Source organism: Macrosteles quadrilineatus, unplaced genomic scaffold (assembly GCF_028750875.1).
Source record: "Macrosteles quadrilineatus isolate MER2022 unplaced genomic scaffold, UCM_ALF_1.0 Scaffold_4__1_contigs__length_99947679, whole genome shotgun sequence".
Classification (NCBI taxonomy): Eukaryota; Metazoa; Arthropoda; class Insecta; order Hemiptera; family Cicadellidae; genus Macrosteles; species Macrosteles quadrilineatus.
In genome coordinates, this window is record NW_026542597.1 from 46,967,745 (window position 1) to 46,994,165 (window position 26,421).

Sequence of the window (26,421 nt, forward strand, 5' to 3'; positions counted from 1 at the left end):
GAAGAAAATAAAAATTCTATGTTTCCACCATGCAATATGAATCATTCATTCCCTGCCTCCTAACCTCCTAAGTACAAAAACCTCACACTTACAATAGCATTAATAGTTACATCATCATAAATAAAGAATTATTTTTATGTAAAAAATATAAAAATATTTTGAACATACTAATACCATAGATGAAGTAATATAACTTGTGGAACTCTCAGGTTAGCTTTTACGAAAGCCTTCACCTTCGACCATATGGTTTCCACGGGATTCAGCATTGGTGAATAAGGAGCTAACCTCAGTAGCGTTGCTGGAGTCCCGTCATGAACTGCTTCTAGCCGGCTGGCACGGAGCATTGTCGACAACAACTACCAGGTCCTCAAGCCGATTGCCAATGTCTTGCCATCTTTGCATTAAGGTTTCTTCAACCCATTCATTTGCTGATTCGTTAGTGAATGACCCTCTTCTTCGATCCATAGCTAATAAGCCTGCAGCCGAAATCGCACAAATTAAATGGACATTAGGTCCTTTGCTTGCTGGTAGCTTTTGAACTGCTCTGTTTCCAGCTTTAGCTCGTCCTCTTTTGCGTCTACAGAACATATTGAAATTGGTCTCATCGATCCAAACAATTTGCTTCCCTTGTTGAATAAGTTCGTTTAAAGTACGAACATAGTCGGCTCGTCTAGCCTTGTTGTGGATTGAGTTCATTGTAACCGGTTCTTTATGGACCTGCTTGAAAGTCATTACCCTACCTTCAAGGTAGTTTCCAATTGTTGCAATGGAAACAATTTTTGAAAAGAATTCAAAACCTTACTTTGAATTTGTTTTAATGTAAGACCACAATCGTTCTCTATCCAGGCTTCAATTTCATCTATTAACACTTTCGGCTTCTTTTCCCCCTTGGGTAGAGGTGCATCATCTCCCGACCTGACCCACCGGTATGCTGTTTTGTAGGGGACATTTAATTGAGAGCTTAACGCTACCCAATCTTCACCTCTGTTGGCAGTTGAGACAAATCTTAGCCGGTCTTGGTTTGAATGTTTTTGGTATAATTTTCTAACTATGTGTTCCACCATATCAATATCTTGACGGCAAATAGGACATTGTTCTGCATTGAACACCTGCAATTCACGTTGGTTTTCCAAACAAATCTGATGTAGCAAATGTCTACAGGGCAAAATTCTTATTACGGGTTTTCTCAACATGCTGGATTGGCAAATACCACAGTTGTTTTTGAGCTCCATGTCTAATATTTAACTAATTTACACTACACTTCATAAAATGTCAGTTGGTCACTTTCATTTCAAATTAAGAAAAGGTTATTTGCATTATCGTAAGTATAAGTATAAGTATTAAAAAAGTATCATTTAAGTCTTCCAACACAACAACAAAACCTCACACTGCAAGTAAACAAATAACATTGTAGTAACCATAGCAATTAACAAATCACAGCTGATTTTAATTTGGATAATGTTCTCAAATACAATTGACAACTTCTCAAATTCAAATCACCTTTTCTGAAATGAAATTGAACATTTTTCTCAAATACAATTGATTATTCTCAACTACATTTGTTGTTTGATCAAATTCAACTTACTAATCTCATTTACATTTGATATTTTCTCAAATACAAGTAATTAATCTCAAATACAATTAATAACTTCTCAAATAAATGTGGAAAAGGTCAAAAGGAACTGAAAAAATGTAACAGTACCAACTGAGCGTTATTTTTCTTTAGTCTGTCTTTAGCCTGAGGTAGATAAATAGAAAGATTTACTTTTGATTCTTGTTGGTTGGCAACACTGGTCTCGTCTTGTCGTAGTTTTCTTGTTGTCTGTTAGTGTTGTCTGTTCTCTCCCTCTGTCTAGTCTAGTTCTTCTAGCTAGGCCTAGTTGTCTACACAATCGTTTTGTTGGTTTTAGTCAACATTAGCTTTAACGCCCAAGTTTTTTATAATGTAGCCGACTTAAATATTTTGAGAAATTATTTAAGTATTTAGCGTAGATTAGAAAAATAATTATTGTTTTAATTTTTTGTTATGACAGAACACAATAACGATGGCTACAGGTTCAGAGTTTGGTTCTTATAATAGTCCGTGTGGATGGTGTGTGAAAGCGGTGAAGTGGATCCCTGTTTTATTTATCGTTTGTGTAATAATTTGGTCTTACTATGCTTATGTGGTTCAGCTATGTTTGCGTAAGTATTTATTTATTTCAGTACTGTAGGCCTATTCGTTTCTAATTTCATGACAATTCAAAATGTTCTTGTAGGCTAGGCCTAACTTAACAACAGTTGGCTGCACTTTAGTTATTAGTTTACGTCCTACATTTACTCATATAAGATACTGCAGTTTGGTTAAGGTTAGGTTTACTTAGTTTAGAACAGTTTCATTTTACAATCAGTTGGTAGTTAATGCATAGGCTAGGTAATGTATGTACTAGTAAATGTAGGACGTAAACTAAGTTAGTGCAACCCAACAGTTTTTTCCCAATGAACAGTTAAGTTTTTAGGATAGGTCTAGGCCTAAGTTAACGCCTAGGCTTAAGATAACTTGGGATTAGCATGTCAAAGGATACCTAGGACTTTATCTCGTACTTAAAATTTAATTCTATCTTCGACATTGTCCCCCATGACCTAAGTTATTGCTGGAGAAGCTGGGCTATTATGGAGTTGGCGGAGTGGCCCTTCAGACCTTCAAATCCTACCTAGAAGGTAGAAGTCAGATGGTAGTAGTGCAGAGCGCACTGTCCTCCCCAGTAGATGTGAAGTTCGGAGTTCCACAGGGCTCAATAGTTGGCCCCACTCTCTTCCTGATACTTATGAACTAAGTAACTTACCTAGGCTGAGAGAGATAACTTATATTACACTACTATTTGCGGATGATACAACCCTGCTGGGCAGGGGGCAAGATCCTACTGCGGCGGTCGCCTGTTCAGAACATCTTTTCCCAGAGGCAAAGGACTGGTTCCTCATAAATTACTTGTTGCTCGAGGAAGATGAGACACAAAGGCTCCTGCTCACCCTGAGCAGATCATCTCCGGCTCTTGACCCCCCCTGTCAAACTTAGGCTACTTGGCTTTGTCCTGGACTCCAAGCTACAGTAAGGACCTCATATTAATTCTCTCTGTTTGATTGAGCAGAGTAATCTTCCTCTTGAGGAAGCTCAAACATCAAATAGGCTAACTGCACAGTACCAACTGAAAGTCTATTTTTCACTTTAACACAGCTATGTGGCCTACGGCATTCAACTGTGGGGACATGCCGCTGACACCAGTCGTACTTTGTTTGCAAAAACAGGCTCTAGTTACGAATAGTTACTTATAGCAGAAGGCGGAAGCAAAGCAGACCACTTTTTAGATTGTTAAACATCCTCACAGTCTATAACCAATAGGTACATTCTTGTCTGTGTTGTTCATATCAAAGCCAACCTGAGCAACTTTGAACGGTACTTTCCTGTTAAAGGGAACATTCATTATTTTCGATGTTTTTTTCTCGATATATCGATACCTACTTTTGTTTTCCGATCCATTACAAATTGACAACTGATCTTGTTTAGGCTAAAATAGTCTATTACATGGATTAAGAAATGAAACTGTTCTAAGCTAACCTAACATAACCAACCAAACATTTAGAGGAGCACAGAAGCTGAATACCCAGCAATATAGACTGTCCCTGATAAGAGATAGCTTCCCCGCAGTTACCGTACAAATGCTTAATGCGCTGCCACTCCACCTGAGAGAGTTAGAATATTCAAGGAAAGGATCAAGGAGCTCCTGCAAAACCTGTGTACTAATCGGTTGATGAGTATTTTGAGGAGGCACCAACTCTTCCTATTTATCTCCTACACTAAACCATAAACAAAAGAATTAAATATAGACTGACAAAGGAAGGTTCAGTGATGTGCCGCTTGAGCGTGCTCAGTTTTGGTTGATTTGTTGCCGTCGTTGACTCACAATCTGGTACCAGAACTAACTTACCACCCTTGCAAACGAAATGCTACTAACGTATATCAGACCCACTCGTCAATATGGGTAAAGGGTAGGCCTACAGTTTCTTATCTGGGCTAGGTACCCTAAATATCAATTGAAACAATCGATTGAAAATACTTTCCTGTTAAAAGGAAGATTCATCCTTATTATCAATGATTTTTCGATATACAGTAGAGTCCCGCAAACTCGGCGTAATGTGGACTGGAAGGGTGCCGAGTTTGTGAAATGCTGGGTTATCGGGAACTAGGGTTAATAATGAGAACAATACAATTTGTAAGCCTTTTACCTGCCTTCTTTATTTATATTTATAATACAAGTCAGTATTAAGTCATCAGATGTTGTACAACAAATCCTTTTTACGAGTTGCAAATGATTTGACTTGCGCTGGCTTGAGTCCATGTTGAATTCAGACTCAAAAAATCACTAATTTTCTAAGCCTGGTAATGGCCGAGTTATCCAGACTGCCGGGTTATCGAGTGCCGAGTTTGCGGGATTCTACTGTATCAACATTTTTCTTTTTGATCTGATAGCCTATATCGATATCAACGGATCATAACATATCAGCTGACAACTTTGATAACTTATTGTTCAGTATGAACATGAACAATAAAAAAAAAATAGGCCTACATATAAGTTATTATTGAAATGAAACTGTTCTTATACCTAACTAACCTAACTTGCTGTACTCCTATATTTAAAAATACCGTTTGATATTCCCCTCATGCCTTTTCTGTAACTTATCAGACGGGATTTGAAATAGTACCGTACAGCAAGTTTGGTTAGTCATGTTAGTTAGTTATGTGGTTAGTTAGGTTAGTTTAGAACAGTTTCATTTCTTAATCAGAAATCAGAAATATTTATTTGTCATTGGACATTACAAAAATGCATTGACAATTGTCATGTGTATATAGCATGGCTACAGTCAGGCTAGACATTACAACTAACATGTCCAATATGTTAAATTTTTTATGTATAAACCTTGTGTTAAATCCTACTTAGCCTATTATTTTTGACTAAACAAGAACAGTTGTCAATTTGTAATTCAAATTTGTTTGAAAGATTAAAGCAGAAAGAATATGATAGGTGAAAAGTTTAAGCGACAAAAGCTGTACGGTAGTTGAAGAGATACTGTAGGCCTATATTCAACATTATACTGATCAAGCAATTTATAATAAAGTGTGTAGATGGTTTGCAGTAGGCCTATAGTAAATTTTATAGCAAATTTCCCATATAGGGAATATGTTATTACCGTAGGCCTAATACTCATGGTATGAACCTGGACCTGGGACAAATATACTTTTTTGTTTTGAGGTCCCTAAAGGCCAAAAACACCTTAACATCTGTTCAAATTCATATATATATATATATATATACTAGCTGTACCCGCGGGCTTTGCCCCGTTTAACTTCATAAGTGAGCTCGTTCACATGGCTCAATCACATCCTGGTTGAAGTTCGTTCGCTACGCTCACTCACTTTTAGGTTGGAGCTCGTTCGCTGCGCTCACTTGCCTTCAGGTTAGCTCGTTCGCTACGCTAACTCGCCTTCAGCTTGAAGTTCGTTCGCTACGCTCACTCACCTTTTGGTTGCAAATTAGCTGTTGTCATAAATGTAAAAGAAATAATAGTGCTGCAACCTGTTGGTAATCCTTGTAACTTAAATGCTATTGAACATCATAGAACAGAACCAACTTGTTTAATTGAAACAGCTGTTAAGATTCATTAATTCCATTTAAATATGAGTAGTCATAAGGTTAACATGGGAAACTCCAGAGCCACTGGGGCGGAGCCCGAGAGTCCGATCAGAATAAAAACAGCTTAGTTTTCCTATTTAATGCCTAAAGAATCAGTGTACCAAATATCAGCCTCCTAGGTAAATGGGAAGTAAGAGAATTCGTGATGAGTGAGTGAGTCAGTCAGTCAGTCAGTCAGTGAGTCAGTGAGGGCTTTGCCTTTTATATATATAGACTAGCTGACCCGGCGAACTTCGTATCGCCTAAGTTATAGGTTTCCCCTAAGACAGACCGATGGAAAGAAAGTACCGTTACGTTTAATTTTCAAGATGATCTCGTTAGCATCGCTCAATCACGTCCTGGTTGAAGTTCGTTCGCTACGCTCACTCACCTTTGGGTTGGAGCTCGTTCGCTACGCTCACTCACCTTTAGGTTGGAGCTCGTTCGCTGCGCTCACTTGCCTTCAAGTTAGCTCGTTCGCTACGCTAACTCGCCTCCAGGTTGAAGTTCGTTCGCTACGCTCACTCACCTTTGGGTTGGAGCTCGTTCGCTACGCTCACTCACCTTTAGGTTGGAGCTCGTTCGCTGCGCTCACTTGCCTTCAGGTTAGCTCGTTCGCTACGCTAACTCGCCTCCAGGTTGAAGTTCATTCGCTACGCTCACTCACCTTTGGGTTGGAACTCGTTCGCTACGCTCACTCACCTTTAGGTTGGAGCTCGTTCGCTGCGCTCACTTGCCTTCAGGTTAGCTCGTTCGCTACGCTAACTCGCCTCCAGGTTGAAGTTCGTTCGCTACGCTCACTCACCTTTTGGTTGCAAATTATCTGTTGTCATAAATGTAAAAAAAATAATAGTGCTGCACCCTGTTGGTAATCCTTGTAACTTTAATGCTATTGAACATCATAGAACAGAACCAACTTGTTTAATTGAAACAGCTGTTAAGATTCATTAATTCCATTTCTCATAAGGTTAACATGGGAATCTCCAGAGCCACTGGGGCGGAGCCCTTTTAAGAATTTCGAAACGGGAAATAGTTTACGTCGATTCGCATACCTACAGAATTTACACACCAAATTTCATAACGATCGGTGAAGTCGTTCCGGAGGAGTTTGCAGACAAACACTGTGACACGAGAATTTTATATATTAGATATAGCATATACCCCCGCTGCAGCAAACCTGCCGACTAAGCGAATTTCCATTTGCCTGGATTGATTTTCAATTAATCTATTAAATTAACATATGTTTATCAAGTAGGATTACCTAGGTTAGCTGCTACAGGGAAATTAATAGAGTGTGTTTTTTTTTTTATTAAAATATTAATAGCTTAGTATAAAATAAATAAATCCGCCAAGTTAGATCAAAATATATCCAAAAACAAGCCAACTACAACATTTTACAATAATCTCCATAAGAATAACATGGGAATTTTAAATTAACAATTTTTCTCCGTAACCGTTTACCGTACAAAAACACTTTTATATACTAAATTATTGGTTTTTTAAGCTCTTTAAAAGGGTCTGGAGAAAAATTGATAAATTTTGTGTTTTAAGGGTTTGTTCTGGGAGTACCGTAACAAAAGGATCAGTGGAACCAGGGAGGACGGCCTGCGGCGCAATTTATAAAGAGCCTTGTTGTACTAATTAGGTACTCCATTATACACGACTAACAAATTTTATTTGGAATTGCTTGGTTATATGCTGAAGATCATCTCATTAGCTACAATTTTGTCACTTGAAGTTTGCTTCCTTTGACCAAAAAATAAAAATAATCCTCGCTTAATAACTTTTTAATGTCAAAGTGTAATAACTTTTTAATATTTTCAGTTGTTAAAATTCAAATTTAAATAAGATTATATTTACACCCTGGTCAGATTCTGCATTTAATGGAGATTCCGAATATATAACTATAATTGCACTCAATCTATAGTATAGATGGACAGGATTGTTTTAACAACCGCGTGCACGGCTTGAGGAACTGACTTATCTGCGTTGGGTCCATCATAGTGGTGGGGGAAGGTTGCCGAAACGGCAGGCTTTTTATCCCACATCTCCTATCTACCTGGTGTTCCAGTTGTAATATATCTTTGATGGTTATGAATAATTTTTCAAGTCCAAGTTATTGATTTTCTTTAGTTTAGGGATTCAAAAAGACAAAAGGTTTCTATCATAATTAGAAGAGGTATCACATTTCCTTGTGATCCAAACTTTTATCTTATCTTGGTTCAGTGTGGTTTGATTAGACCAGTCTGGAACACCAAAGTTCATATGATAAGTGTACTTCTTCAAATAAAATATAGATAGGGATACATTATCAATAATTTTACACACAGATGTTTTTCCGATTAGCCTAGTCAGATAAGACTTAAGCTTAGGCCTACAGTTTTATGTTATTTATTTGGTGAAAGTTTAAGTTGACAAAACAATTTATGTTTGTTGTGCTGTAGTTATCTTTAACCCTCCAAGTGTCTCTAGTTTTGGTCTTAATGTTCGCCCATTTATTGCGCAATCGCAGGGTTTTATTAAAATGTATCTTTGAAACTTAAAAACAATGTAAAGTATACATCCATTTTTTATATATCATTTTGTTTGGAAAACTGTGGGCTTCAATGTAACATATAAAACATTACAAAAAAAATGTTCAACAATTTTTGTGGGGTTAACATTTCTCAAAAATTATAAAATAAATGAAAAAAATTTATGTTTGCGCTCAATAAATTTTTATAATTTATAGGTCTACAAATATTTTAAAATAGCTACTTTGTTCAGAATTTTATGAGGATTCCAAAAATATAATAATATAAGGAAGTAGGTTTGCAAATAAATAAGTTATGGTCAAAAAACAGATTTCGGTACATAGCGTTTAGCTAAGAATGCATAGCCTAACCATAGCTAGGATTCTGGCTGATAATTTACATCAATATCACTACCTACTTCTTCAGGATCATCAACCAGCCCTTCAAAATCACTTAAATCTTCTTATAATGCACCACGTATATCACTACTTTTGATTTTTAACACTAAAACAATGATAAACGTAATAAAACACATCAGTCATCGGTGCGAGGTTAACCAAGCTGTTTACAAATACGCACGTCAGCTGTCTGCTTCAATATTTATTTTCGGAACTAAAATGAAAAGCGTATAGAAACAGACATCAGGAGAAAGCTCTGAATCTGCTGAAAAAAACTATACCTAACTCGATCCAGTTCAATCCGATTCAGTCAGTCCCAGAGCCGTCGCCGTAAACAGTGTTTGTGAGTCGCAAAAACGACACATAACACTACAGCGGATGTGTTATGATTCGCTTTTACGACACATAACACTCGGAGGGTTAAATGTCAAAAATTTAAACTGTAGGACCCTCAATTCTAAAGCCTAAGGTTTATAAAGTCCTATTAAAAAAAAAAAAAAACTACAATAGGCTAATCAACAAAATAGACTAACTTACCTCTCATTCGGATATTGTGCTTAGTTTAGACTTTGGTTGGTCTAGAAGGTCACCTGTTTATGACCCACATATCCATCACATTTTCTACAAGTAGGCAAGAACCAAACAAGTAGTCAAAACCTACTTGATATGGTACTGATACAGACTGATTTTTACTGTTTTTCCTTATTATTCAAGAAAGTATTTTAGTACTAGTCTACATTAGGCCTACTTAATAAAGTGATTTTGAAAGTCATACATTCACTTTTGTAACTCCTGATGGTTCGGACATGTTTCAGTGCTAATAAGGGCCCTGACCCGAGACTTCCAAATGAGAGACTAAGTTACTGTGTGTACATTTAACCTAGAAAAAAGTTATTGTGCTGTTTGATTACAAATGTCAACTATCAGTGATGTCGGCCATCACTACTACTTTGTATGGTCGTCATCTCAATGTATTAAAAAAGTGTATAGCCTATAGAACATTTGTTTAAGATGTGTATATGTCAAAAGCTTTAATTAGTCATACCTTATTGTTTCAGTTACGGTGCCTAATGCATATGAGATGGTGTTGTACTTAATTGGCTACCACATAGCTTTTGTTGTATTTGTATGGGCATACTATCAAACGGTGTTCACACCAATCGGTACAGTTCCTCGGGGGGTAAGTCTGGTTAATTTATCAACATTCATAATTTTTTGTTTAACTATATAGGAAAAGGTATTTTCTACTTTTCAGTTTAATTTCAAAAACCAAACAGTTTGGTAGGTTGCATTTTACTTTACTCTTACAGTATTGTTTACAGAGATTTTCAAAATGCTAACTACTTGTCTTATATTTGAAATAGACATTGTAGTATTTAGTCTAACGAAGCTCTTAGTAAATGTATTGTAATTGTATATTGTGAGTAAATTTCAAAATTTAAAACTAATAAGTATGTAGGTCTGGAGTTTTATCACATGCACTTATTTATTTTCTTGGCTGCTATTTAAAAAAATAAACCTAGTTTTTAAATTCCTTTTTCTGAGTTATTTACCAACAAGTTATCAATCAAATTCTGTACCCTTCAGAGTTTTTAGAGTTAAACATAATTTTGTTTATTACTGCGTCAAGTTGGCCTAATTTTGTTTCAGTTTAAGCTACCTAAAGGAGATCTTGAGAGACTACTTCAGGCAGATTCAGAAGAACAACATCGGCAAGTAATAGAAACATTCGCAGCATCACTTCCCATCACAAACAGAACTGTCACTGGGGGTAAGACTCACATTTGCAGTAACCTAGTGAAATTATATGTTGGATTTGAGGCTAAGCTACATGAATTGGACAATATTTATTTTTTAAGATGGCCAGACTTACAGTACATGATAAAAATGTACTCTGTCCGACAAACTCGATATAATGTGGAAAGGTTCTGAATTTGAGTCATCATGAAAATGAGCCAAAAATGTATAAAAAGTTACTCACAATACGGTATATTTTATTTTAATTTCTCATGTAGATGTTACAAGTACAGCACCAAAATATTGAAATGCGTAAATCATACTTGTTATAAAAATATCCAACTTTTCCCCATAAAACTCATTGTTAGAGTGCTACCTGACAAACTAGCTGGCACGCCAATCGTCAGTTAAGCGTTTGACATCTGATTATTATGGTGAGTCGGTGGCTCAGTTGGTAGCGTCACGGACTTCTGGCCTAAGGAAGCGATGTCAAGGGTTTGGATCGTGTTCACTGCCACAAACAGTATCAGTACAGTTCACCTTCGTACTGTACTGGCTCACCCCTTGCTTTGCTGGGGTGAAACTACGCACAGATCTGTAGTCTATGTGGACGGCCATATGCAAGGTTAGAAGATGCCGCCAACCTCTTAAAAAAAATTATTGATGGGAAGAAACATTTCCTCTTTATTTAAAAGATGAAGCCAGTTTTAGAACAAAAATGGTGTGGTTCAACTAATCTATCGACATAATGTGCTGATGATACAAATTACTGATTTCTGTCAAATAGCCTAAGTTATGCAAATATTTTTACCAAACCTATAAAAGAACTTGTTGTAATTTACAATATCCCACACACATATATATATGGCACATCAACTATCATAGCTCAGTAACAAAAAGTTAAGTGGTTGAAAACTTGACCAAAAGTATGTAATGTGCAAACTTATCTGTTTTCACCCAACCAGTAGTATGGTCAGGCTAGCTGTCATACGTTTTGCAAACGTTTTTTAATATATAAGATAGGTCACAACTGGTCCATATGGATGGGATATCTACTTCAGTATTCAAAAGTCAATTGTGTGACTCGTGTGATATCAGCACGTAGCGCTATTGCAAAGCACTGTGCAACTATTGAAGCTACCTAGTTCACCACCAGAGTTTCTTACTGGGTAAATTAACCCTGGTGTAGAGGTGTGTGAAACTGAAGTAACACTCTTTACAGGTTCCTTAGAAATCCAGACTGCTGCTAATTGTGTGTAAAGTTTGCATAACTGTGCTGACCTACTTGTTGATGCTTGGAAGTTGCCTCCTTTTCTGAAATTGTTTTATCTTGTTACAAAGCATGGATATAATTCATCAAGTAACTGATTTTGTGTCTCTGCCAGCAATACGCTACTGTGAAAAGTGCCAGCAAGTGAAGCCGGACAGAGCGCACCATTGTAGCGTGTGTGGCACGTGTGTCCTCAAGATGGACCACCACTGTCCGTGGGTCAACAACTGCGTGTCGTTCACCAACTACAAGTTTTTCATTTTGTTCTTGGGATACGCTCTTGTCTACTGCATTTACATTGTTCTCACAAGTTTGCAGTACTTCATCCACTTTTGGAGGGTAAGGCTCTACACTTTTTGACGGTAAGGCTTTACCTTTTAAATGAATTTAGTGACCTGCTGAATAATATTTTGAATGCAATAGGAAAATATGTATTCTCTCTAGGCTTGAAGCTCTGTATACTCTCGGTACTCTTTGGCATGTGAACCCCTCTGCACTTCCAACCCTTAAAGCTGGATGTGAAAGGAATCGGATTTTCATTTAATTTTTTATAGTGATGTACCAGTATAGGATTAGACTTATTTTTTTAATTTTTAATATTTTTTTCATTTTTCCCTATAGTTCTTTTTGGAAAATTTTCCAATTAATTGTTTTGTTAATTAAATAATTTGTTTTTTGAGCCATACAAAAACGTTTGAAAAGAAACTGAAAAATTTGTGAATTTTCTCAAAGGAATTTTCTTTCCCCCCTACCTGTATACTTTACTAACACAAAGTGAAGTAATTTTTCTTTTTCACAGGGTGACCTGACAGGGATGGGGCGTTTCCATATCCTGTTTTTATTTTTTGTCGCAGCCATGTTTTCTGTCAGCCTCGTGTCACTTTTTTGCTACCATTGTTACTTGGTGGCACACAACAGGTCAACATTAGGTAAGTTAAGTTTTAACTTGTTTAATGCTGCAATATGTTCTTAACATTCTGTTCAAAGATTCACTAAAGTCAGCCAATTAAAACAATCATATGTTTTGAATGAAACCCCAATGGAATGAGTGTCCCAAAATTTTAGCTATTGGATTTTTAGTGGCTTTAATATGTTGAGTACCTATATGAATAAATGAATAATGAATAAATGATTTTATTTCCATTGAGAACAAACTTATTACATGCATTTACAATATTTGGAAATTGACTGGCCGCTTTTCAAGTAGTGCGGTCAGTTAGAAAAATAAATACAATAAATTATAACATATTTTGAGTCTAGCATCATGCATTAAAAATACTCTCATGCCGCCATTTGGGTATCTACTAAATACATACAGGGTGATTGATATAAGTGTGCCAGCCGTTTTATTCGAAAACCATAAGAGATATCAAAAAAAGTTAAATGGTAAGTGCCTTGGACTTTTTATTTAAAAAATTGTAGTAAAGTCGAAAAAATTATTTTAGCCGCCATTTTTCCAATATGGCCGCCAACTTTGATTTTTCTTATGGAACACCCTAAATTTTATGATGTATTCTGGTAGAAAATGTAATTTTAAGACGATTTTATTCTTGTGATTTTTTTCATAAACCTAACCGTTTCAAAGATAATAATGGTTTAAGTTGTGAAATTTTGAATGGTTTTCGAATAAAACAGCTGGCATGCTTGCTTAGGCCTTTATCGAAACTCTTTTTCGTGCAGAAATTTCAAAACTTTAACCATTATTATCTTGGAAACGGTTAGGTTTATGAAAAAAATCACAAGAATAAAATCGTCTTAAAATTACATTTTCTACCAGAATACATCATAAAATTTAGGGTGTTCCATAAGAAATACCCCCGCCGCAGCAAACCTGCAGACTTAGCGAATTTCCATCTGCCTGATTGGATTTAAACTAAAATGTCTCCTTAAAAATATCACATTTATTCCCTATTTAAACAGAATTAGTTTAATGAGTACTTAGGTTTGCTGCAACAGGGGGGGTAAAAAAGTTTTTTTAATGTAAAATATTAAAAGGTACTGTGGTTTAGTAAGAAATTAATGTATTTTCCAAATTTGATCAAAATCTTACTAATATTATAAATCTGAAAGTTTGTGAGTTTGTGTGTGTGTTTGTGTGTGTGTTTGTGTGTGTGTGTGTTGCTCATTCACGCATAAACTACTGGTCGGATTGGGCTGAAATTTGGCATGATGATAGCTCACATTCCCGATTAACATTAAAGCATATTCTTATCTCAAAAATCCTTTCGGGCTCCGCCCCAGTGGCTCTGTAGTTCCCCATGTTAACCTTATGATTTTTCATATTTAAAAGGAATTAATGAATCTTAACAGCTGTTTCAATTAAACAAGTTGGTTATGTTCTATGATGTTCAATAGCATCAAAGTTACAAGGATTACCAACAGGGTGCAGCACTATTATTTTTTTTTTATTTATGACAACATCTAATTTCCAACCAAAAGGTGAGTGAGCGTAGCGAACGAACTTCAACCTGGAGGCGAGTTAGCGTAGCGAACGAGCTAACCTGAAGGCAAGTGAGCGCAGCGAACGAGCCCCAACCTAAAGGTGAGTGAGCGTAGCGAACAAACTTCAACCAGGAAGTAAATGAGCCATGCGAATACTTATGAAGTTAAACGGGGCAAAGCCCGCGGGTACAGCTAGTATGTTCATAAACAAGCAAACTACAACAGTTGACTTATTCTCCATAAGAATAACATGGGAATTTTAAAATTACAATTTTTTTAATTTTCTCCGTAACAATTAGGCGCATAATAACGCTTCAATATACTAAATTATTTGTTTTTTTAAGCTCTAAAAAATGGTTTAAAAAGAAATTGTGAAATTTTGTATTTTTAGGGTCAAAAATGAGAAAAACCTATTTTTACCCCATAAAACCCCCCATAAACCCCCGTTCCCATAGTCCGATCATGCTGGTTCGCGAACTCGTTCAAGTTTATCCCGCCTTACACCTTCAAACCAAATTTTATCAAAATCGGACAAAAATTACTCAAGTTATCGTGCGGATGGACACATATATATATATATATATATATATCTATATATAGATATATAAAAATTTGAACGAATGGTGTTTTTGGCCTCTGGGGACATCAAAATGAAAAAGTAAATTGGTCCCGGGTCTAAGTCTTACCGTGCCACCTACGGTAATAGCTACTTCCCTATAGGGAAATTCGCTAAAATCAAAGTTGGCGGCCATATTGGAAAAATGGCGGCTAAAATAATTTTTTCGACTTTACTACAATTTTTTAAATAAAAAGTCCAAGCCACTTACCATCCAACTTTTTTTGATATCTCTTATGGTTTTCGAATAAAACGGCTGGCACACTTATATCAATCACCCTGTATATTAAAATACTAGCAGAGTACCCGTCCTTCGTACGGATTGGCAAATAAGTATAAAATGCTTAGTACAGTTATACTCAAGCTTTGCGTGTGCGATGGGGGAGGACACAGTATAATAAAATTTACTTCTTTAAATTTATGGTATGCTATAGTATTATACATCTACCATAGCCATAATGTTCTACCACTTCACCCAAACAATAGAAGAAAATTATTTAGATTCACAAAATATCACAAATTATTCGTGAAATTATAAACATGAACATAACTGTAAACAGTCCGTTCTCATTGTTTATCACAGTTTTTTGTTGCTGCTTAGTTCAAATTAGCTGTTTTCATAAATGCAAAAACATAGTGCTGCACCCTGTTGGTAAATCATATAACTTTTAATGCTTTTGCATATCATAGAACCAACCTTTTTAGTTGAAACAGCTGACTAAATCTATTAATTCCATTTAAATATGAGTACTCATAAGGTTAACATGGGAAACTCTAGAGTCACTGGGGCGGAGCCCGAAAGGATATTTGAGATAAGAATATGCCTATATGTTAATCGGGAATGTGAGCTATCATCATGCCAAATTTCAGCCCAATCCGTCCAGTAATTAATGTGTGATTGAACTTCAAACAAACAAACAAACAAATAAACAAACAAACACACAAACTTTCACATTTATAATATTAGTAAGATAAATAAATAACAATGTAAGTGTTGCAAATTATACAAGCACAATTAAATAACACTAATTGTAAATAATAAATAACAATGATTATAGGTAATAAATAACAAAACAACAATAATTATAGGTAATATATAATAAAACAACAATAATTGTGGAAACTTAACGAAAGTTAGAAAGTCATTTCATTCTTACATGCAACTATTGACCTACATTTGCCTTTGGTACCATATCTATGAGATAACATTGCTTAAATAATCGATGTTATATTGTTATATTGTCGATATTGTTATATCGTTATAAACAGCGGTTTGAATGTTATTATGCTATACAAGTTGTTAGCTGCAGTATAATCTACTCATTAGTTTTCATACTTGACTGCCTCGCGGCGTTTGAAAAATGTCTATTTAGTCTTTGATGTTACCTGAGTGTAGTTTTCAAGTACAACTTATCATACTTTGTGTTATTTTTTTCAATAAACTTATATGAACTGACTAAAACTTAAAAGCACAAAACATTGTATAAATAGGCTCTGCAACTAAGAATTGTAAAACGTTCTCTTCAAACAGATGAGTTACAATGAAAATGTTCTTATTGCGATTGTATTTAATTATCCCTTGGTTTATTAGAAATTATTGGTTGGGTCGAATAGAAAAAAATCACCTATCAGTCAATTTAAAAATTAAGCTCTCACTATTCCTTCCTCATATCTCTACTTATATTTGGAGTTTGAGTAATTTTGTTACATTACAGAGGCATTTCGAGCACCCATATTCCGCACTGGAGTTGACAAGAATGGCTTCAGTTTAGGAGCCTACAACAATTTCCAGGAAGTATTCGGTGACAACAGATCAACCTGGTTTCTCCCCATCTTCACAAGGTAACTAAGATTGTTGTAGATTACTTGTAAAACACAAATTATATTTTAACCGTTTATACTCCTCTATACATTTATGCAAATACTTCTCTATACGGTGTTTTTAAGTATCAACATAATAGTTGTATGAGTGACTCTCTTGATTTCATAACAGATTGCAGTGAGTAGGTGTTTTCTAGTGTTCCCACTAACTTGAGTCAGTTATGTTTATTTTCTTTGCATTTGTCCGCAAATTAAGTTCTCTAACAAATTCCTATTGCGGCAAAGCGAGAGAGTTTAAACCTAACAACGGTGATGTGTTTGGTGCCCCCCCCCCCTCCATCCCATCAATATTTTGGCTTATCTTTGATAGCTAATATGAGACTGAAGTGGATAGTATAGTGGTGGGAGAAGTAAAGAACACAGTCCTGTCGTTAGATTTATCCTTCAACTGTTTTTGAAGGGGAGCTCATTAGACACATTTATTTACGAACAAACCCCTTATACTGTATCGGCTCACCCTTTCCTTTGTTTGATTTTATTTCACACGGACCCAGGCTAACTCTTTTGATAAAAAAAGTCTATATTATGGTTAAAAAATTATAATTTTACTGATTGTATTTTTATGTGTCTTGTTTCAACGGATATCCATTTTGAGGTGGTACATTTTTCTAAAATAGTGTGTGAAAATGAAATGCCATCAAAATAAAAATAAAAACTTTATGATGTCAGTTTGAACCATCGTAAATGATTTCAATTAAGTACTTTAATGCAGCTTAAATTGTAAACATTGTCAAATTTACAATATTGATCATTGTGATTATTGATATTAGTAGATAGTTTGAAGGATTCCTTCCTAAATTCATTATGCCCTAATAGTAATGATTAGGCCCTACCATTAATTTCTAGGTTGTAAAATAGAGTTGTCATAACTTGATAGACCAATATATAATCATCGTCTCACATGTCTTTACATTATTGGCTAAGTAATAAGGAAAAAGATTTATGCTGGATGTCATATTTTGCTGTATTTCATCGAACAAGGATGAACTACAATTAATTTTGCTGGATATAAGCAAAATTTCTAACATATATGCTCAAAAGCAAGATGTGAAATCTGTTGGAGTAGGAAACTTATAGGTACAATATAAAAAGTCAAATTGAAACAATAAAGATATTTTATTGGAAACTTGGATGTGATAGTAAATAGAAAAAAAAGAGTATTAATATCAGAGAAGCATACTTTCAATCTTGTCTATTTTCTCTGACTTTTTGTGTATGACTGCTTTAACAGTATTCTAATTAAATTAAGAGTATTAGTGTGCTTGGTATATTGTGTTGGCTTTTATTGTTTTATTCACTGTTGTTTTGTCTTTATTGTGTATAGAGTTTTAGTTAAAATAGTCGTGGGAGGGCTGTTACCTTAAAAAGGAGTTGATGATGGTGTGCCCTATAAAGATTTTTTCAGACCACCGATTGGGTATCTCGTGTAACATATTTAATTATAACTAATTTTATAGAAACACTAGTTTACTTAAATAACTCAAGGGATTTAATAAAGCTTAAAGTACCTTTAGTAGATGAAACACACAATAGACTTACTTGGCTTTAGAGCTTGAACATTTTATTTACCTAATTTTTCTACCGAGGACTTAAATAAATTAGCGTACTGTCAATTCAGTCACAGAAGCATAGGAGTAAGCCCAGAAACTACTAGCAACAAATATTGTTGTATGAAGCTACCTAATATACTTTTGTTTTAATCTTGAAGGACTATCAATGCTACATTTGATGGGGTTTTTCCTTTTACTTTTGGACTATACAGGGTGATTGATATAAGTGTGCCAGCCGTTTTGTTCGAAAACCATAAGATATATCAAAAAAAGTTAAATGGTAAGTGCCTTGGATTTTTTATTTAAAAAATTGTAGTCAAGTCAAAAAAAATTATTTTAGCAGCCATTTTTCCAATATGGCCGCCAACTTTGATTTTTCGAATGGAACACCCTGTATTTTATGATGTATTCTGGTAGAAAATGTAATTTTAAGACGATTTTATTCTTGTAATTTTTTTCATAAACCTAACCGTTTCAAAGATAATAATGGTTTAAGTTGTGAAATTTTGAATGGATTTCTAATAAAACAGCTGGCATGCTTGCTTAGGCCCTTATCGAAATTCTTTCTCATGCAGAAATTTCAAAACTTTAACCATTATTATCTATGAAACAGTTAGGTTTATGAAAAAAATCACAAGAATAAAATCGTCTTAAAATCACATTTTCTACCAGAATACATCATAAAATACAGGGTGTTCCATAAAAAAAATACAAGTTGGCGGCCATATTGGAAAAATGGCGGCTAAAATAATTTTTTTTACTTAACTACAATTTTTTAAATAAAAAATCCAAGGCACTTACCTTTTAACTTTTTTTTATATCTCTTATAGTTTTCGAATAAAACGGCTGGCACACTTATATCAATCACCCTGTAGACTCCTTTTATTTACTTTTTAGTAGCTATGATATTGATAAACATTTTTTAAATAAAATCGAAGGTAGTAAATTTGTCTCAGTTTTTAACAATTAAAACATCGGTAGGTGTATTTTGAATATATGATTTAATTTTGGTGTATACAAATACTTAAATTCTACCAAAGCTTATCAATAATACCAATGTAAATGGTTGTTCCGTTATTCCTAACAACTATTCAATTCTCTGAACTGTAGGTGATAAACTAGTTACTGGGTTTAAAATCATTATTAACATACGCCTTAAAAACTAATAAAACCTACCCTAATATAACTTAAAGAGATATATTGTAGCCTAAATCATATCTTGCCTTTAAAATGCCTCATTAAAGTTTCTTTAAATAGTAATATAAATACATATGCTAATCTACAATAGCAAAAATCTCCTCAATAACCTAAGAATCTGTTAATTTAAAAGGGAAGTACCGTATAAAGAAACTATACTGTTTGTTAGAACCGAGCTCAAACTTTACTCCAATCTAAGTCAGTTTATTAGCGTTCAGTAATTTTAGTTTGTACTTTATATTGTAGCATGGTACTCTAGCATGTTAGCAGCACTTAAGCTAGTTCACCAACTTATTTTGTGTTTGAGTTTATTCGTGGGCGGTTTGGTTTTGTTTTAGTTTGGGGGACGGCATAAGATACCCTGTACGAAGCCAGCACCATAATGGCCAATACAACTCTGTTGGTGTGACAGTAAACAGGTTAGAACACGCTCCCTAATTCTCCTTCACGCACGCTTTCTTCCACTTTCGCTTGCTTTGCGCATGTCTTCTCTTCTCACCACTGTGGGACTCTTTCTTTGAATGCACTGTCTTTGTGAGGAAGAGTGAAGAAGAACACTTCTATCTAATGTTGTTCCTTGTGTACATACATGTGTTTGTATCAAAGCTACGGTAACTCGTCAAATTCCTTGTTTGTGACTCGTTTTGAAAGAGTCTGTAAATGTGTAAAATTACATTGTGACTTTTATAATGTCTTTATTGTTTCAAGGTTAAATTGTGATGCATAAAATAATAAAATAGCGTTACGTAGAGTAGAATTTTACACCATGATATAATGGGATTCATTTGTAATTTTGTATTTTATATTGAATACTCTAATCAATTTATTTATTGTTGAATATATTGAGATGATTGTGCAATGTAAAAATTATGATTTAATAATGATGGACAAAGTTAGTGTTTAGATTATGTTATATTCTGTTCCTCTTAAATGACTGCATTGTTACGGGTTATATAAGCAACATAGCAACAAACTAATCTAGGAAGTAAGGTTCCTTTTTATTAAGCATTGTCTTAAAATAAAATGCTAACTATGTCAACGTTTTGTTTGGATACCGCTTTTCTTTTGAATTAATTATTTACAGTGTTGAAAATTTTTATTTAACCTAGGTCTTAATATGTATTTTTTAAATCTAAGAAAAGCATTATATATTTTTATAAACACCTTTAAAAAATTGTTTAGATATTAAAAAAAAAAAAAACAGTGTAGCCTACACCATCTGTTATCAAAACAAAATTGATTACAATATAACTACACAATTCAATTTAAATACTCTCGTATAGGCCTTAGGTACAATATTAGCAATAAAGCCACCTCAAAATGGACGAGAAACCCCTATTGGACGAGAATTGTTCTATTTTTCCAATTGACACAAAACACATTATATATAATTATTTTACAGTAGTATTTTAAAACTTGTATCCAGGCCATGTCAATAGGTAGGTGGAGGAGTGGGCACAAGATTTAATTTTGTAGAGGAGGAAATTTGCCAAATTTGTTTGGTTAATATTCGTTTAGACTTGAATTTTTGATTGAATATGTCAAGATCTAGGCTAGTGAACACTATAATATAACACAATAATAAATGTAAACAAACTGTCAAATTTTTACTTACGTTAGATTCATTTTAGATTAGTACTGTTATATTTTTGATTATTTTTACAAATCTGATCAAATATTTATAAAAATAACTTACTTTGTAATAATGTTGGTTAATTCAACTGAAGGTAGGTAAATGTTCAAAAATATTAAATGGGATCTCCTCCTATAAATCGTCCCTGTATCATTAGTAAATTAAGCTTCAATTTACCTTAGTTCTTTGTTTAACCTGATTGTTTCGGCAACAACCAACTAAGATCTCAGCAAAGTGTTTTTCTTCCATTTACCATAGATGATTTTTGCAATGAAGTGTTTTAAGTACCAGGATGAAAAATGCCTTCATTATTTGTTTAGAATAGTAGCATTTTAACCCTCCAGTACACGCGCGACTAATAGTAACACCAGTACACTCCTGCGGACTGGGATTCCGTGTCTTACTTCTTACTGGAAACGCTCTTTTATGTACCTAATAAAGTTCATATAGCATCAAAATTTAAAATAATCCAAAATATATGTGAATAGATATAGTAGATAAATTTCAAAATAATTACAAATATTTCAAATTAAAAATGTCTGTTCTATTGAAAACCAATCAGTCAATCGCTGGCCTGTTCTTCATCCTATTGAAACATGACACACCTAACTTTACACCCTCGTAGCTCATGGCCAACTGACGCAAAGACGGTCAAAACACTTGTCTTGTCTAAAATTATATTTTTTACTTTATTTTTGCCGACTAAGTTGATGGGTCATAAGAGTTGCTATAGCTCACAATAAGTCATTGCTATAGTTTGATTTGGTAGAAAATTTAATGTATTTGACAGAAATTAGTAATTTATATTTAGATCAGCACAATCTGTCTGTGGCTCCCATCAACTATGACAATTTTAATTAACAATGAGGCAACAAATTTAATATGGGGATGGAATGACTAATTATCAATAGTCAAAGATTCAACTAAAGGATCAGATTCTTTCATTAAGAGTTCACATTTAAACTGTTATTACTTATGAAGAAAGTTGGTTAGCATCACTGGATCTTTGAAGGTGAACTTTAGAAGTAAATGAAACTCAAAGGGCATTAGCCCTAAAGGGAATACCTTTTAATGTTAAGTTACCATTCACCCCTCTTCTTAATCATAATAACACCTCAATTTATAAAAATTGGCTAAGTAGGATGGCTACAGATATAGTATATTTCATTACTAGTCCCCCAAAACACTATCGAGCCTCGAAAGGGTCTTTCGTGACGAGTATTGAACGATACTTTTTATCATGATGAAAAAAAACTACTTCATCAAATAAAAAAAAATCTGATATATCGTAATTTATTCATTTTTCTAATCTAAACACAATACGGCTGTACAATTAATTTTAGTGTAAAATTCAGCTGATTATAACTTTGTTGATGTCAGGCAAAGTATTGTTTGTGTAGGGAAAGTAATATTTATGTAGTGAAAGTAATGTTTAAAAGTCAGCTGATCACTATTTGTTTTTGGTGTATGGAAATTGAAGATTTTTGAAGATCTCAGCTGTATGGAAATGGGCTATTGTCGAATACAGAGTAATGAAAAAAACCTTATTGTATTGTATTGTATATAAATTTGTGGAATTTGTTTCCATTAAGGACAAATTTTTGTAACAGGAATTAAATTAGAGATTACGTTTTTAACAAAGTTAAAGTGATAACAATACAAAAATTATGTAAGTAAATATAATACACCTTTGTCCAAAGAAATTGACCGTGTAATATAGAATGTATAGCATTTTCTGCTCCTGTATGGGTAACATTTTGTCCATGATATGAGTGTATCAGAGGTTAGTGCATGTGAGTATGTCTAGCCTGGGGGACGGAGTTGTTTATCCTCAACGGATGATGGATGAGGCGACGGATCAGCTGCTCGGCGGCCGACAACACTGGTCTGAGGACGAGTCACCCACACATACACACTCAGGTATTGGCAAACGTACAATGAACAATGTTAGATCTGCCTCCATACAAGGCCTAGACCATGTTTGCTCGGAACTTAGACATAGAAATGTTTTGGCGAGATGGCAAACTTGGCGAGTTGTTGGTATTCAAATCTGTTCTTTACTTCCACACGTTCCATATTTTTTGTGTGTCTGGACATGTAATTCTTACCAGGTACATTGATGGACCACGTTTGAATATGACTACAAACTAGAGACAAGGCCAACTTAACTTGGTTCTGTCATTTAACTAAATGCAGCTTTTTTCTTGTATGGTTTAATATTGTATTAAGTTTTGTCCATAATCGAACAGAGTTTTGCATTGGACCAAGTTTGCAGTGTAAGACCTATGAGTTTGCTGACATGAGTATAAAATAATGTCATAGGTTCATACATTCAATTGTTTTAGGAATTATAATGGACATTGACACTAAAAAAAATGTTAATACCCACCTTGTGACCGATTATATCTTTTCTACTGAAGAAACATTTTTTCAAAATTAAAATTCATTACATCTGCTTACTTAAGTGGTGTACCAAATACTTATTTTTACGTACTTAAATACATATTTTTAGTTCCAAGATCTATACTAGGTTGATTATTTTTTGTTGAAAATATAATATTCTTCAATTAACGATTATTACACAGAAATAGACAAAGAAAAGTACTCTAGTAAGTAATTGACTGACCACTTTGGTTTTGTAGACCAAATCTAATTAATTTATATCAATTTAGACTGCTGTTTTATGATGATTTCATTAGAGAATCATATTTATTAAACTGTTCTGGGTTATCAAACTTACTAACTAACCGAGGGTTAACTTTAAAAGATAATTAAAATATTATTACATTTTTGATATCCATACAGTGCCAAAATCTTCATAAATTTTTATCATCAGCCATTAATTTCCAGTTAAAATACTTTGATTTTATTTGGCAGCACATCAAAGTTTAGCGTGAGTATTATTACTTGGCTGTATTATGATTTGTTCGTTGTTTGTATTTTATTGGGTTTGTGATACATGTATCTGCTTAAAATATATGTTTTATAAATAAATATGTAGGCTATAAAAGAGGAACCTCACTTTTGTAAAAAAAAATAATTTTATGAATAATAAAACATGGCACTAAGTAATTCTACTTTTTAACTTGAGAAACAGTTCATATTCCAGCCAATTGTGCTATTTTTTTGTTTTTTGGGTCATCTTTATTGTCTACTATATTTATTATCAGTGCTCGTAAGTTAAGAGTTTCTTTAGTAATCCAACAACTGAACTGGTATTGGTTAGTGAAACATACAAACAAACACCTTACTAGTGTTTTAAATTATAAATTTTACTTACTTAAAAAAATTTGTCCGTCTAATTGGTACTGGCTTTGCACATGAAGAACTAGTATAATGGTATTTATTTACTCATTTCAATGGTAGATTGATGTAACAAAATAAATGGTGGTATAAGATAATTAAATAACATTTCAATGGAACAGCATGCAAAACCAGTATCTTGTGGTTGTGGGAAAAATAATTGCACTTGTACATTTTTATTGTTCGAATCTGTAATACACAGCTAAGGTTGTATATAGAAACTCGCAAAATTATTTTACTGTTATTTAATGACGAGCCTGATCCAAACTAAACAAAGATTAGAACCTGAGTTCTATTATCTAATTCCTAATTTTGCATTATAATTCTAATTTCCTAATGAAAAATGTTTCATATGTGGACAATTATTTCATTTACAATATAATCCCAAATTGTTGTCCTTTTCCACGTTTATGTGCATTAGAAATACCGTACTAATGTAGTAACTTCTTACTTCCATAATAGTGTTTTATAAACTGCTGTATTTAGTAAAGTTTTTTTACACCTTTATTTAAGTTTTCAAATGTTTAACCTTTCTTTAAACTTTGATTAAGTATTTATTTTCCTAATGATGTTATCTCATTTTTGTAATTTATTTGCATGTAACTTTGTTTTTACACTTATTACACCTTGACCTTTGCCATATTTTTGCATCATCATTTTTATTCAAACAGACACCTTACAAAATAGCTCCTATAAATGTTTTGCTTGTTTGGTTTGATTGTTTTTGCACATTTTGTTATTTGACAACAATGAACTAAACACTTCTTTGTTCTGCACATAATATGCTTGTTCACTTTATTTCATTGTTAACTATTTAACACAAAATACTTAAAAATTCAATACTAGGTATACAGACTAATCTTCTTATCTTTCTTCTTATAATTAATAGTCATATGGCTATAGCCTGCTATTATACAGTTTTTCAAGGTTGGTTTGTCAATTTAAAGAGGTTATTATTTACTTATACTCACTTCTTTAAAAGTTGAAGGCTATGCCTCAATGTCCTACAAATGATCCAGCACTACAATTAAAATGAGCAAAAGTGGTATGTTTATCAGTTTACCTATTGTATCTAGTAGTAGTAACTTTTCCAATATCCGTTTTCCTTTTAAGCATCAAAGTGTTACTGGATAAAAGTAAGACAGTTTAATAACTTTTATATTTTGTAATTTTTGTATTTGTAAAACCAATTCTTACTGTATTGTATATATTTTATACCATAAAAATGTACCTGAACATCTTTTTTTTCAATTTTTAATGTTATAATTAACTTACATTTTCTATTTCCTTTCTTTGCTCGTTTTTCAGTGAGATTCCCGAGCACGGAACCGGCTCCGGTCTGATGCAAGTGGTCTAACCTTTTCCCAGGTTCCTGAAATCAGCAGCTGCTTTGCTTAGTGTTAGTCTATGTAACATAAACCACATATGTATAATATGTTACATATCGCACTATGTACAATGTACAGAAATTTTAATTAGCTGTTAAGATGTTTTGTGCAAATTTGTTATTTTTATAATACACGTTTATTTGTCACTATGATTAAAGGTAAGGCGGACCATAAAGAGCATATGTGAGACAAGGAATTGAATTGAATTGAAATTTTAAGCAGTGGATACAATTGAAACATTAGAAATGCTAATTATTGTAAGAGTGGTATTGATAATTGGTGTGCGAAAACTTTGTAGCAATAACTGTCTAAAATTGAATTTTCTACATTAAATATTATCTACATGCAATATTTTACTGTTGCATAGAATGGCTTGGAACAGTTTATTTGTTACTTTCGACCAGTCGGTAGATCCAGTTTAGGTTGATCACAGTAAATTAAAACTGATCCAATGATTATACAGGGTGTTGAAAATGTCTGGAACCAACATTATATCTGGTGAGTGGTTAAAGAAAAACAAATGATATTTTGTGTACGGATATAGTATGGTTTTACCTATCTTTTGGTGCCTTATGAAAATTTTTACCACTTATAGGGAACGTCCTGTGGAGGATGCAGTAATAATTTTAAATGGAAGCCTATGGTAAATGATAAATCATTTTAAAGGCCATTTTTCTCTGAGTAAGGAGCCACAAGTTTCATCTCAAAAGGACCACCCTAGCAAAAATGACGACTGTTTGAAATTTAAATAACCGCTTATAGGGAACGTCCTGTGGAGGATGCAG

General features: G+C 33.8%; 1 protein-coding gene across 5 annotated transcripts; it reads left to right on the plus strand.

Annotated features, from left to right (window-relative positions):
* Positions 1 to 1,857: 1,857 nt before the first annotated feature.
* LOC128991286 (palmitoyltransferase ZDHHC20-B-like) lies at positions 1,858 to 26,421 on the plus strand. 5 transcript variants are annotated; one of them, XM_054414038.1, is made up of 10 exons: positions 1,858 to 2,184; positions 9,678 to 9,799; positions 10,270 to 10,390; positions 11,742 to 11,965; positions 12,426 to 12,555; positions 16,400 to 16,526; positions 19,651 to 19,731; positions 22,753 to 22,865; positions 23,823 to 23,838; positions 25,557 to 26,420. In XM_054414038.1, the coding sequence occupies exons 1-10, from the start codon at positions 2,046 to 2,048 to the stop codon at positions 25,603 to 25,605; spliced, it is 1,122 nt and encodes a 373-aa protein (XP_054270013.1). In that variant the 5' UTR covers positions 1,858 to 2,045; the 3' UTR covers positions 25,606 to 26,420. The 5 variants fall into 5 exon arrangements, with proteins under 5 accessions (XP_054270013.1, XP_054270015.1, XP_054270014.1 ...); XM_054414040.1 differs by lacking the exon at positions 19,651 to 19,731 and having other exon boundaries at positions 25,557 to 26,421; XM_054414039.1 differs by lacking the exon at positions 23,823 to 23,838 and having other exon boundaries at positions 25,557 to 26,170.

Bases quoted from the DNA above. Each gene is read 5' to 3' on its own strand.
- LOC128991286 (XM_054414038.1), top strand. From the start codon at position 2,046: ATGGCTACAGGTTCAGAGTTTGGTTCTTATAATAGTCCGTGTGGATGG. The intron at 9,800-10,269 runs GTAAGTCTGGTT...ATTTTGTTTCAG, and splicing joins TCGGTACAGTTCCTCGGGGG to TTTAAGCTACCTAAAGGAGA. The intron at 16,527-19,650 runs GTAACTAAGATT...GTTTTGTTTTAG, and splicing joins TTTCTCCCCATCTTCACAAG to TTTGGGGGACGGCATAAGAT.